General features: G+C 38.3%; 1 protein-coding gene across 1 annotated transcript; it reads left to right on the forward strand.

Moving 5' to 3' along the window:
* Positions 1-7,528: 7,528 nt before the first annotated feature.
* Positions 7,529-8,553, forward strand: LOC106799972 (olfactory receptor-like protein OLF4). The gene is given in 2 exon segments (XM_014797631.2): positions 7,529-8,522; positions 8,525-8,553. Coding segments are annotated over 2 exon segments (960 nt in total). The 5' UTR covers positions 7,529-7,591.
* The last annotated feature ends 5,727 nt before the right edge of the window (positions 8,554-14,280 follow it).

Here is a 14,280-nt window from a genome sequence, read left to right on the forward strand (position 1 = left end):
CTTACATTTTTCTTTTTGTGTTTTGTGATTAGATCTATTTCTAAAAGTTGCATCACTTTTGTCCATAATCTGGAAGCCTATCTTCCTTACATTTGACTTAAGATTATCTGTATCTACTACAAGCTTATGTAAACTCATATATCTTCACGTGAAATAAAATTATAACTTTAGATACTGCTTCCTCTCTGCATTTTTTCAGTTTACCTTTCATTTTATTTTATTTTGTTTATTTTATTTTTTATTGCAGTAACATTGGTTTATAACATTGTATAAATTTCAGGTGTACATCATTATACTTCTATTGCTGCATAGATTAATCGTGTTCACCTCCAAAATACTAATCACTGTCCATCACCACACACATGTGCCTAATCATCCCATACTCTCTCCTCCCTCCCTCCTTCTCCTCTGGTAACCACCAATCCAATCTCTGTCTCTATGTGTTTGTTGTTGTTTTTATCTACTACTTAATGATTGAGATCATATGGTATTTGATCTTCTCCCTCTGACTTATTTCACTTTGCATAATACTCTCAATGTCCATCCATGTTGTCACAAATGGCTGGATTTCATCGTTTCTTATGGCTGAGTAGTATTCCATTGTGTATGTATACCACAGCTTCTTTATCCATTCATCCCTTGATGGGCACTTAGGTTGCTTCCAAGTCTTGGCTATTGTGAATAAGGCTGCAATGAACACAGGGGTGTATGTATCTTTACACACTGGTGTTTTTATGTTCTTTGGATAAATACCCAGCAGTGGAATTGCTGGATCGTATGGTAGTTGTATCCTTAATTTTTTGAGGAATCTCCATAATCTTTTCCATCGTGGCTGCACCAGTTTGCATTCCCACCAGCAGTGTATGAGAGTTCCCTTCTCTCCACATCCTCTCCAAGACATGTTGTTTCCTGTCTTGTTAATTATAGCCATTCTGACGGGCGTGAGGTGATATCTCATTGTAGTTTTGATTTGTCTTTCCCTGATAGTTAATGATGTGGAACATCTTTTCATGTGCCCATTGGCCATCTGTATACCTTCTTTGGAGAAATGTCTGTTCAGGTCTTTTGCCCATTTTTTAATTGGGTTGTTAGTTTTTTTGTTGTTGAGATGTATGATTTCTTTACATATTTTGGAGATTAACCCCTTATCAGATGTATGGTTTGCAAATATCTTCTCCCAATTGTTAGGTTGTCTTTTCATTTTGTTGATGGTTTCCTTTGCTGTGAAGAAGTTTTTTAGTTTGATGTGGTCCCATTTGTTTATTTTTTCTATTGTTTCTCTTGCCCTGTCAGACATGGTGCTTGAAAATGCATTGCTAAGACTGATGTCAAAGAGAGTACTTCCTATGTCTTCTTTAAGAAGTTTCATGGTTTCAGGCCTTACATTCAAGTCTTTAATCCATTTTGAGTTAATTTTTGTGTCTGGTGTAACATGATGGTCTACTTTCATTTTTTTGCATGTGGCTATCCAGTTTTCCCAGCACCACTTGTTGAAGAGACTTTCCTTTGTCCATTGTATATTCTTGGCTCCTTTGTCAAAAATTAACTGTCCATACATGTGTGGGTTTATTTCTGGGACCTCAATTCTATTCCATTCACCTGTGTGTCTGTTTTTGTGCCAGTACCATGCTGTTTTGGTGACTATAGCTTTGTAGTATATTTTGAAATCAGGGAGTGTGATACCTCCAGCTTTGTTCTTTTTTCTCAGAAGTCCTTTTGCTATTCAGGGTTTGCTGTTGTTCCATATAAGTTTTAGGATTCTTTGTTCTATTTCTGTGAAAAATGTTGTTCAAACTTTGATGGGGATTGCATTGAATCTATTGATTGTTTTAGGAAGCATGGACATCTTAACTATGTTAATTCTTCCTATCCAAGAGCACAGAATATCTTTCCATTTCTTGTGTCTTCTTAAATTTCTTTCAGCAATATATTATACTTTTCAGTGTACGAATCTTTCACCTCTGTGGTTAAATTAATTCCTAGGTATTTTATTCTTTTTGTTGCCATTGTAAATTTGATTGTATTCTTAATTTCTCTTTCTGATGCTTCGTTGTTATTGTATGGAAATGCAACTGATTTTTGCATGTTGATTTTGTATTCTGCAACTTCACTGTATTTATTTAGTACTTCTAAAAGTTTTTTGGTGGATTCTTTAGGCATATGTATCTATAAAATCATGTCATCTGCAAATAGTGACAGTTTCACGTCTTCCTTTCCAATTTTGATCCATTTTATTTCTTTTTCTTGCCTGTTTGCTCTCTGCATTTTAAAAACGTTTTTGTTATATTCTTTTTTTCCAAATCTTTGGCAATTTAATCATGAATAGTGACCCATGTCAAAGTCATTAAATTATAATATTTTATATTTATATAAAGTTAATTTTTGATTTTCAATCTCTTCAGTTTCCTACAGTTGTTTTGAAAGTACTACATTTAATCAATAGCATTCTCATTGTCATTCTTCCTTCCCTAAGTTCCTCGTGTTTTTCAAAACTTTTCTTTTGATGTATGCACCCATACATATTCACACACTTTAAATTGAAATGCATGAACAGAGTCCAGTGCACATGATAAGTGCTCTTTATGTTTTAGGACAATGTTTTATCCAAGCTTGTCTCACCCTCTCTTTCTTACTCAATGGTACCTTATGGACATCCCTCTAATAAACCAGTAAAATGCTGATTCATTATTTTGATGGACCCAAAATATTTCATAGTGTGGCTGTGGCATTTATACTTTTGATGGTCTTTTATATTCTTTATCAAAATCACTAATATTAAAATGCAACAAAAATATTTTGAGATGGCTAATGAAAACTGTGATTCTAACCAAGGGCAATTTTGCCCCCAAAGGGGACATTAAGAATATGCACAGACATTTTAGGTTGTGACATTGGAGAGGGGTGATTGGAGGCCAGGGATGCTCTAAACACCCTGCAATGTACAGAACAGACCCCACCACAGAGAATGACCTGTCCCAGAATGCCAATCATGCTGAGATTGAGAAATTCTGAGGTAAAGAAAATCTATATTTTTATTACTTATAGCTGAGCTCTAAAATATTGCTTACTTCTCACATCCACTCCATAACATAGATGGAATTTCCTGAGTTTACAGATAAAGAACCAAAGACCTAAAAATTTCATTCCCTGTCATGAGAGAAATACTCAAGAGGGATGTGTAAACTTGTGTATGCAGAAGCTGAACTACTGAGTCCAACTTTTGATGACTATGTCAGACCTGAGGTCTGTGAGAGGGTTCTTAGTGGAGGCCTCAAAATACCTACCTCTGACTCTAACACTGGACCACAGCATTGATACTCAGAGTGGTCCACAGATCAAACCTGTGGCACCAACATCAACTGGGAGCTAGTTACAAAAGCAGAATCTCTGGGCCCGCCTTACACTTGCTGAATCAGAATCTGAATTTGATCAAGATCCACAAGTGATTCATGGTTCGCACTTTGATGATGGAGAAGTTCTGGTTTAGAATAGTATTTCTCAATCTTCCCACTGTTGACATTTGTGCTGCAAAGTTCCTTATGGTGGGAACATTCTATGCATTGTAGGATGTTGAGCGCTACCCATGGCCTCAACTCATTGGGTGGCAGTAGTACTTTCCCGTTGTGAGAACCAAAAATGTCTCCAGACAATGCCAAGTGTCCTTGCAGGCAAACTCGCCCCAGCTGAGGACCACTGGCCTAGAGCATGAGAACTGGAAATGACTTGGAGTTTCAAAAGGAACTCATCACTTGGTCAAAACTTTGGAGAAATCACTTTATCCTTCTGAGCCCCATTTCTGAAAATGTAAAGTGAGGTTCATAATAGGACTGATCACATAGAATGGATTTTTAATAAATTAAATGAGATAAACCATAGAAGAACCTAAGTTAGGGTTATGGTGCATAAAAGCATCTAATTATGTGTTATAATTAACTAACATTTTTTAAATGAAGGACTAAATGACAGCTCTTAACTTGTGTTAAAAGCATGAAACTCCTAATAGATTTGTCAAAAGCATCATGAAGCCAATGGTTACAGTACCTGTGGTTTTATATCAAAAGAACACACCTTTCTTCCTTGTTGAACAGAGGAATATCAATTTTCTATAGATATCAAGAGCTGTTCCCTACCACAAGTCAATGATTTGGAAGCCAATGAAACTTAATCAAATCAGATTCATCAGTCTAGATTCGGAGAAAACACCAAATCAAGATTGAGATAAATGCAAGGGAGGTTAGAGTTCTTGAAGTCAAACAAATTCATGGCAAAGGAGTAATAAAAAATGAATTCACTTGACTTCTAATACGGTCTCTTTGGAAAAGAGAATCTGCAGGAATAATTTCCTTTGTGTCCAGACTGGTGTCCCACAGGGAAATTATGTGCTCAGAGATGGGAATAACAATGGGAACAGTGCCTAATGAGCAGACACAGGGAGCTGTAAATATCTCCTCTGCTGCAGTCTATCAGTGTTGCAGTCTTTGAGCTGGACAGGGCATGGTTGTTGCTTTTGGAATCCTAAGTCTGGTGAGGGGACTGATGTTTGACTCCTTCCTTCTGTAGTGTCAGGGAATAGAGCTTCAGTCTCCAACAACATTCATCCAGGAAGGAGTTCAGACTTCCACACGAAGAGCTTTGTCTCAGAGACCCCATCCAGGTGAGTCTGACAGCTCAGCAGGTACTTCATAAAAGGTTCAGAGAGAATGGAAGAGGAGAACTTGTACCCTAGGTTGCCTGCGAGCCAAACCAGCCTAGCCAGAGCCAAAAGATTGCCAATTTTTTTTGCTAGGTAGACTAATTAGTTTATAATTAATTTATTTAATATGTTAAAAGTGAGAAGCATCTTTTGGACTCAGGAATACGAATGTTATTGTTACAATTAAATGGTGGGACAAGAAGTCCAGTTGGATAAGAATGAAGAAGGAATGGGAGGTGTAAACTGTTTCCAGTAAAATTAGAACAAATCCAAGGAGTTTTGCAGCTAAAAGGAGTTGTAAAATATAGTATTACGTTTGAGGGTCTGTATAGTAAATTAAAGGTATTTTTTAAATATTTAAGATGGGGTATATTTGAACATGTTCTATATTTATTAGAAATCTCAGACTGATGGAGGTAGGTATTGCTTTGAAGCAACAGTTCTTGAGACATACATTTTACAGTATTGTCTCCCATGTTGGATAGTCACATGAAAAAACATATTTAGTGGGCAAAAAAATGGTATGTTACAGAGTTTTACTTTACAATTATTTCATTACTTAGAGCTGGGGAAGCAATGGAGACATTTGAGAGATAGTAGAAAAAAATTGGTCTCAATTTATAACCAGTGATACTCATTCATTTACTAATGGAGAAATTATTTTAAGCGATTTTGATATATTGACTAAATCTGTCGACCATCTGCAGACTATTTCAGTGAGGATATTAACATTTAGAATAGTTCTTTTGTCCCTCCATGGATAAACAGTTAATACATGGCAGTTTCGAGATTTAAAACTCAGTTTTCTGATTCCAAAACTTTTCCATTTAATATTATTTAAAAAGTCCTTTACCATTTCATCTTTAAAAATCCCTCATTATTGTTGCATGTTTTGCATTTTCTGTTATAAATTGAGGGCTTATTTCCTTTGCTCATTTTTCTAGTCAGATGTTCAATCAGTAAGATGTCTAATTATTGTAAGATTACATTCTTTTCTCTTGAGGGTAAATTGGTTTTTTGCTCCTTTATTAGTTGTTCTGGGCATCAAGGGGAGTTAACTGAACTTGGAATGTTGCCAGAACCAAGGAAGTTTTCTCTTCATCACAATCTCTAGGAACCAGCTGAGCTTGTTTGATTTTTTTCCACTCATCTATATCTTTCCTCTCTCTGTTTTTGAAGTGCTTTTTATGTTTTCTTAAATACAGGACACAATGTTTATATGAATATGGATTCCTATGTTTTCCATGTTCATGGGAGGCTCACAAACTGGAACTTGGGTACTATTTACAGTCTGTAGTGTGAAGATAATCTGCTGTTGACATCTTCCTTTGTACCATTTCTTTCCCAATTATTGTGACTGGGGTGAGAAGTGCCTGGTGGTAACATGGCTCCAGGAAGTCACAGCCCACTCTGTGTGTGTGTGTGTGTGTGTGTGTGTGCCTGTGTATTTTGTGGAACAAAAGCAGTTCTCAGGGAAGTCATACCCAGCCCATATACCTCAAAATGAGACCCTTAAAATACAAACGTCAGAATGTTAACTAATAGAAGGAAATGAAGGGGTCATTTCTACTCTCAGGATTCCTGGGAGACAAAATTAACAAGGGGCATTTGAATGAGGGGCTCCCTGTATCTTGAAATTTCAGCTGACACCTGAGCTTATTAGATCTTTTCTCCTCCTCCATTTAATTCTCTCTCTCTGTTTATTGAATAGATTTTTTTACGTTTATATTAATGGGTGGCTGAAAAGGGCCACCCCAATATGAAGCGCCAAGTTTATTTGTTCATGGTAGGCTTAAGAATTGGAACTTCCAAGAGCCATTTCCACATTACACAGAAGAAAGATCATTGATCTGGCCAACTCTGGCTGTATTCATTCCTCACATATTCAATATGCCTGGAGCTGAGAAAGACATGGAAATAACACAACCAGGAGGCCATGGTGTGCTGCAAATGTGTGTGTCTGTGTGACTTGTGGAGTGTGGGAAGTCCTCAGAACAGAGGCAGCAGGACTCATATATCCTAAGGTGACTCTTACAATAGAGGGGCCAGTATTCAATCAAGAGAAAGTACTAAAGAGGGGATCTGTTGCAGTTCAGGTGACACCTTTGCAAAAAGATTCATGAAGTTCAAGAAGTAGTATGGATGATGAGGTTCCTGGGTCTTGAGGTTTTAGCAGTGGCAGAGAGGCCACTTCACTCCTTAACAAGACTGACAACATCTCTCATTGCTCTCCCTCAGGTTCATGCACATTGTAACACTGGCTTCACTGTTTTTTGACTCAAACATTTGAAAGAAGCACATTCCTCAGGGCCTTTGCACTGACCACTCCCTCTGCTAGACACACACTTGCCCACATAAACTTGCATCTCCCTCGCCTTACTTGAGATCTCTTCACATGTCACCTTGTTTGCAGGTCTTGACTGAATCCCCATGAAAAACAGAACACCCTGTTCACTCTCTCCTTTATACCTGCTTTCCTTTTCTTCACACCACCTACACCATCTGAAATGTTATGTGATTTTATTATTTGCCTGTACTGTACATTCATCTCCATCACTCTATTATAGGGAATTCTGTTTTCAACATCCTTTGTGCATTGCCTAGACAGTGCCTAAAACATGGTCAGCACTCAGTTTATTCCAGAAATACATGAAGAATTTGTCATTAAAACTGTAGAATGCATGACCCTTGAGAAAAAAAAGCTGAATTGGGACAAAAATTCCATATCAGATGTGGCATGAGGGACCCCCAAAGTGGGCCATATCCATAAACATAATATTAACATTAATTTTTTGAATACAAAGGATACATTGTAGCATTTCAAATCTGTTAGTAATGTGAGTTTGTGTGAAAGTTAGTCATTTTATTTCCTTCTTTCCTGGAAGTCACCTCCACCACATGGAACCAAGCAATGATACACAAATTTCAGAATTTCTTCTTCTGGGATTTTCAGAGAAACCAGAACTACAGCTCATCATATTTGGGCTTTTCCTCACTATGTACCTGATTACTATGTGTGGAAATCTGCTCATCATTTTGGCTGTGAGCTCAGACTCTCACCTCCACACTCCCATGTACTTCTTCCTCTCCAACCTGTCCTTTGTAGACATCTGTTTCACCTCCACCACCATCCCAAAGATGCTGCGGAACATCCAGACGCAGAGTAAAGTCATCACCTATGCAGGCTGCATCACACAGATTTACTTTCTCATATTCTTTGCAGTGTTGGACATCTTTCTCCTGACTGTGATGGCCTATGACCGCTTTGTGGCCGTCTGCCGCCCGCTGCACTACATGGTCATCATGAACCCCCGGCTCTGTGGACTGCTCGTCCTGGTGTCCTGGATTGTGTGTGTCCTGAATTCCTTATTACAAAGCTTAATGGCATTGCGGCTTTCCTTCTGTACCAACTTGGAAATCCCCCACTTTTTTTGTGAACTCAATCAGATGGTCCAACTTGCCTGTTCTGACACCTTTCTTAACAACGTGGTGATGTATTTTGCAGCTGTCCTGCTGGGTGGGGGTCCTTTTGCTGGTATCCTTTACTCATACTTTAAGATAGTTTCCTGCATACGTGGACTCTCATCAGCTCAGGGGAAGTACAAAGCATTTTCTACCTGTGTGTCTCACCTCTCCGTTGTCTCCTTATATTATTGTACGGTCCTAGGAGTGTACCTCAGCTCTGCTGCTATCCAGAGCTCACACTCAAGTAAAATAGCCTCAGTCATGTACACTGTGGTCACACCCATGCTGAACCCCTTCATCTACAGTCTGAGGAATAATGACATAAAGAGAGCTCTGAAAACATTCTTTGTAAAGGAAACTACAAAATTGTCCTAGCACTGAAGAAGTGCCCATGATTGCAGAGGTAAAAGCCTCAGAGTGAGAAAATGGGATTATTTGATCTTCTTTCCATTTATTTCCTGGTATTTCTACTTCTTTGACCTCAACTTCTCTATTCAATTTAAGTAACTCCCTTTGTTAATCTTTCTGCTAGCTTTGATATCCAACATTTTTTCCCTTTGTTGTTTTCTTACTTTTTGAAATTTATTCCAGCCATGGATCAGAATATTTGTAAATTCCCATTATCTTAATGAGAGAACATGGATTTTTTTTTAGAATAATTTCTCTCAAATGGCATATGTCATAAATAACTTTTCTTTTGTTTTACTAAAAGGATTTTCATGGATGGGAAAAAAACTCCACTTGATGACCAAGGCAATTTGTATAATTTTATGATAGAGGAAACTCGGAGACCACAGTTTTCACTTTTATGCCTGGCCTTCCTTTGTATGTCACTATCCTAACTGTTCTTCCAAGTAATGTAGACTGTAACATATTATTGTGATTTATAACTGGTCACTGGGCATTATTTTCCTCACTATGATTTTATACTCTTTCAGTTTGGTGTCCACAATGCCTACCCTAGTTACTGACAGAATGATCATCAAATACATTTCTCCCAGAGGAGTCTTCATTGAAGGACAGGTTTTAATAAACAGATTAACTTAATATGACCTTAGAATCACAGAGGGTCTTCAATTTTATGAAGCAAAATTTAAAACAATAACTTGTATTCTCTGAAGAATTTTTTTTGTTGTTATACATCTACTCATTGGAGTATGGAGGCTTAGTGGCCTTGTGTAAACAGGTTTATATTTTTGGAAGAAGGATTAATTGGTGTTTTTCTACTTTTTATTGAATTATCTTTTGTTTCTGCTTGCAAACTTCCAGTGTTCTTTATAACATGAATCCTTTCATTGCTATAAAGGAAAAATGTTCTCTCCCTTCTAAGTTTTGTCATAACCATGAAAGGAATTTTGAATGACCGTTATCATTATCATCCATTATATATCTCCATTATACTCAGGATTATATCTATCTTCTGATCAAAGAATGACTCAAAAGGGAGCTTGAATTGCTGTCCAGTCGTGTGAATCTGGGTACCAGTTTTCCTGAACAAACATGCATGTCCTTTCAACCTCTCCTGGTTACCTGGAAATGAACCCCTATGAGAGTTTTTTTCCTGGTTCTCTCTCTTTTTTTTATTGATATCTCAATAGTTTATAACATTGTGAAATTTTAGTTGTATACTATTGTTTTTCAGTCACCATATAATTGTATCCCTTCACCCCTAGTGCCCACGCCCAACCCCCTTGCCCCTGGTAACCACAAAACAGTTCTCTGTGTCTCTGTGTTAGTTCGTCTTCCACATATGAGTGAAATCATGTGGTGTTTGTCTATCTCTGTCTGGCTTATTTCTCTTGACATAATACCCTCCAGGTCCATCCATGTTGTCGCAAATGGGACAAGAGAGTTTTAAAACACATTTGTCTAAAATAAACTGAAATAACAGAGTAACCATGAATGCTGTCTTCAAATATAAGAACAAATGTCAGGAATAATCAGGAGCAGATTATTATACTTGTCCTCACTTCTGTTTACCTTGATTATTGAATCAGTTACCTATTGCTGCATAACAAGCCATCCTGAAAGCAAATGATTTAATATACTAACTTTATTACCAGAAGACATTGCATGGTGGGGAGTTGTTCTGAGTTCTGTTGGTCTCCTCACGGGTCTACAGTCAGCTGTGAGTCCCTCCATTGTTTCTAAGGCTGTTCCATGATGTCGTGTGAGGCCGTGGTGCTCTTCTCATTGAACCAATATATGATCAGTTAACTCTATTTCTATGTGTATTTTTATCTTATGTTTTATAGAAAAAAGTTGATCAAGTGTAAAGTGCTTTAAATTACTTCTACTATTTCTATATCCATAGATGACAGTTTTTTCTATGCAGGTGGAAGAGAGATCTCCTACCACTGCTCAGTGTGAACCATCAAACTGTGCTCCAGATCCTGTTATGACCCCTGCACCCCTAGAATATTTTCTTTATAAGTAAGTTGTTGAAATGTAATTATGTACTATAAACTGCACATATTTGAGATGTATAATTTGATGAATTAAAGGAGGCATACAAAAATTATGATACATACACTATATTTCCACTTGTGTATAATTCAAGAAAGTGCACAATAAACTTTAATGGCTTTTTAATGTAATTGTTAAAATTGGCTGAGACATATTCTTGTAAAAAATCCCCACCCCTCGTGCAGCAACCCACAATCAGGACATCAAGAGCTTCTCTCACAACTCACACATCCAAAGCTTCTCCCTGAGGAGCAAAGGGTTCATATCCCAACTCAAACACTCCAACTCTTAAGATCTGCATTTGAGAGACAAGCCCCCAAAACATCGGGCTGTGGAAACAATTGCGGATTATGTCCACAAGACCCAAATGGTAACAGCAAATGGAGAAACTGCTTTTAAGGTGTTTGTGCCTGTACTCATTTGCTTCAGTGCTCAGTGCAGAAGCAGCAGTTTGCAAAGCGAAGGAGAATAATGTGCTAACCTAACGCATCCACCAGAGGTACAATGGTCTCTTGGGGTTCTTTCTGGGGAAGGAGGCACTGGTTGGTACCATTTTCGTGCTCTCCCTTTGTCTTGCTAAAGCTGCCTCACTAGTCTCCCCTCTGCCTCACTAAAGCTGCCAGGCACCACCCCTGTGCTCCCCCTCTGCCTAACTGAAGCCTGCAGGCACAGTTCACATGCGCTCCTTCTGCCACACTCCACAGTGCCAGTATCTCCTGGAGGGGAGATTCTATACCTGTCTAGTACACTTGCATTATTTTTTTACACACACAGAGCCCCAGTTTTTATTGTAGTATCCTAGGGGACACCACCTGAAAACCTGGCTCAGGAGGCCAGAAGGGCTTGCATTCCTGGGTCCCATGGGACTGTAACAATCAGAGAGACAGTTCTTGGCTGGCAGCCACCCCTAGGACACTGCGCTGATAGCAGACTGAAACACAGCACAGATGTTTTCTGAAAAAGAGGCCTATTTGCTTGTCCAGGAGCTTTGGCTTGAGAGCAGGATTCTGGTCTGGCATACTCATCTAGGCCAATGGAGGTGTTCAGGGAACAGATGCCATGGATATAGTCTTTGGGCTCTCTCTCTGCCTTGCTCCAGCTTGCTGATATCTCCCAGAAAGGAGCTTATTCCCTTGTCTCATGCCCCAACTTTTGCAGCTGCTGCCAGGGCACAGCTCTACATCACCTGGCTCTGGAGCCCAGCAGAGATTATGTACACAGGTCCTTCAGGACTGTAAACAACAGAAACAAAGTTATTAAAGAGCTGCTGCCTTCAGGACAAAGCAGGAGGCAACAGCCCTAGAAGCTCAGTCTTTCTGTGAAAGAGGCTTATATGCTTATCATCATAGCTGCAGCCTGAGGGGCAGGCTTCTAATTTAACACACATCTAGGGGCTCAATGAAAACCTATCCAGAGACTATCCAAACACCCTCTCTACTGCATCTGGACCACCAGGATCTCTGGGAGGGGAAATTTGCACGTGTCTGGTGCCCCAGTTTTACATCTAGTACCCCAGTTTCTGTTGTTGTTGAACAAGGGACCCTCCTTGATCACCTGGCTCTCAGATAATGTGGACTGGGGAAGGCTGTCTTCACCCTCTGTCTCTGTCTTACCACAGCTCACTGGTACCACCCAGAAAGGAGTTTATGTACTGTCTGGAGTCCTGATTTTTGCACCTGTTGCACAGAAGACACTTCCATATCACCTGGTCTGGAGGGCAGCAAGGTTTATAATGGTGGTCCCAGAGAACTCTATGTTCTTGCATATTTTAAAAGCTGCTGCCTGAGGGTCTCATTTCAAGTAGCCTGAAATCAGGTGCTGGCTGGGATCCCTCCATTTGGAACACTGACAGGTCTTGGCAGACCCTCAACAACTGGGAACTATTAAAAATAAAACAGGCTGGACAATCATAAAGATTTGAGAGAAAACTAAGAGGTAGGGCAAGGCTGAACAACTTGGTTCATCTCCTACATGAGGCCTTTCTTTCAAGACTAGGAAAGGTAGCTGTTTCACCTAATACATAGAAAAAACAGAGATAGTCAAGCAAAAGTGAGGAAATAGAAGAACATGTTACAAACCAAGATAAAAGATAGAACTTCAGGGCAAAAAATCTTAATAAAACAGAGATAAGCCATTTACCTGATAAAGATATCAAGATAGTGGCACTAAAGATGCTGACCAAGCTCAGAAGGAACAGATTAACACAGCGGAGACTTCAACATAGAGATAGAAAATATAAGAAGGTACCAAACAGAAGTCACAGAGCTGAAGAATACAATAACTGGACTGAAAAATACACTGGAGAGGTTCAACAACTGACTAGATGAAGCAGAAGAAAGGATCAGTGATCTCAAAGACAGAACAGTGGAACACACCCACACAGAGCAGCAAAAAGCAAAAGGAGTTTTTAAAAGTGACTACAGCTTAAGGGACTTATGGGACAACCTCAGGTGGAATAACATTCATATTATAGGCAACCCAGAAGGAGAAAACAGAAAGGAGCAGAAAATTTATCTGAAGAAATAATGGCTGAACACTTTCCTAACGTGGACAAGGAAACAGACATCCAGATTCAGGAATCCATGAGAGTTCCAAATAAGATAAACCCAAAGAAACCCACACTAAGACACATTATAATTAAAATGTCAAAAAGTAGAGATAAGAGAAAATCTTAAAAGCAGCATGAGAAAAACAACTTGTTACATACAAGAGAACTCACATAAGACTATCAGCAGATTTTTCAGCAGAAACTTTGCAGGCCAGAAAAGAGAAGCATAATTTATGCAAAGTACTGATAGGAAAACACTTGCAACCAAGAATACCTTACCTGGCAAAGTTTTCACTAGGAAATGAAGGAGAAATAGAGTTTTCCAGACAAGAAAAAGCTAAAAGAGCTCATTACCAGTAGACCAGCCTTACAAGAAATGTTAAAGGGACTTTCTTAAGCTCAAAAATCAAAGTACTAATTAGCAACAACAAAACATATGAAAGTGCAATTCGCACTGTTAAGGTAAATATACACTAAAGGTCGTGAATTACTCACATATAAAGCTAGTATGAAAGTTAAAAACAAAAGTAGTAAAAATAATTATAACTATAATATTCAGTTAAAGGATGCACAAAAGAAAAAGATGCAAAATGTGACATCAAAAACATAAAAGATGAGGGGGGAGTAAAAATGTATTTTTAGAATGAGCTCAAACTTAAGTTATTATCAATATAAAATAAACTATTATAAATATAGGTTGTTTTATGCAAGCTTCATGGTAACCACAAAGCAAAAATCTATAGTAAATACACAAAATATAATGAGAAAGGAATCTAAGCATAACACTGTGGAAAGTTATCAAACCATAAAGCAAGAGAAGAGAGGAAGAATGAAACAGAGTAATTACAAATACAGACAGAAAACAATTTTAAAAAATGACAATTAGCACACGCTTATCTATAACTATTTTAAAAGAAAAAGTACCAAATTCTCCCATCAGAGGACAATGAGTATCTGAATAGATGTAAAAACAAGACCCATTTATATGCTGCCTACAAGAGACTCACTTCAGATGTAAGAATATACACAGACTGAAAGTTAAAAGATGGAAGAAGATGTTCTATGCAAATGAAAACCAAAAGAAAGCTGGGTTAGCTATACTTAATAT

This window comes from Ceratotherium simum, chromosome 39, assembly GCF_057802395.1.
Source record: "Ceratotherium simum simum isolate JZ-2026a chromosome 39, ASM5780239v1, whole genome shotgun sequence".
In the NCBI taxonomy this organism is placed as follows: Eukaryota; Metazoa; Chordata; class Mammalia; order Perissodactyla; family Rhinocerotidae; genus Ceratotherium; species Ceratotherium simum.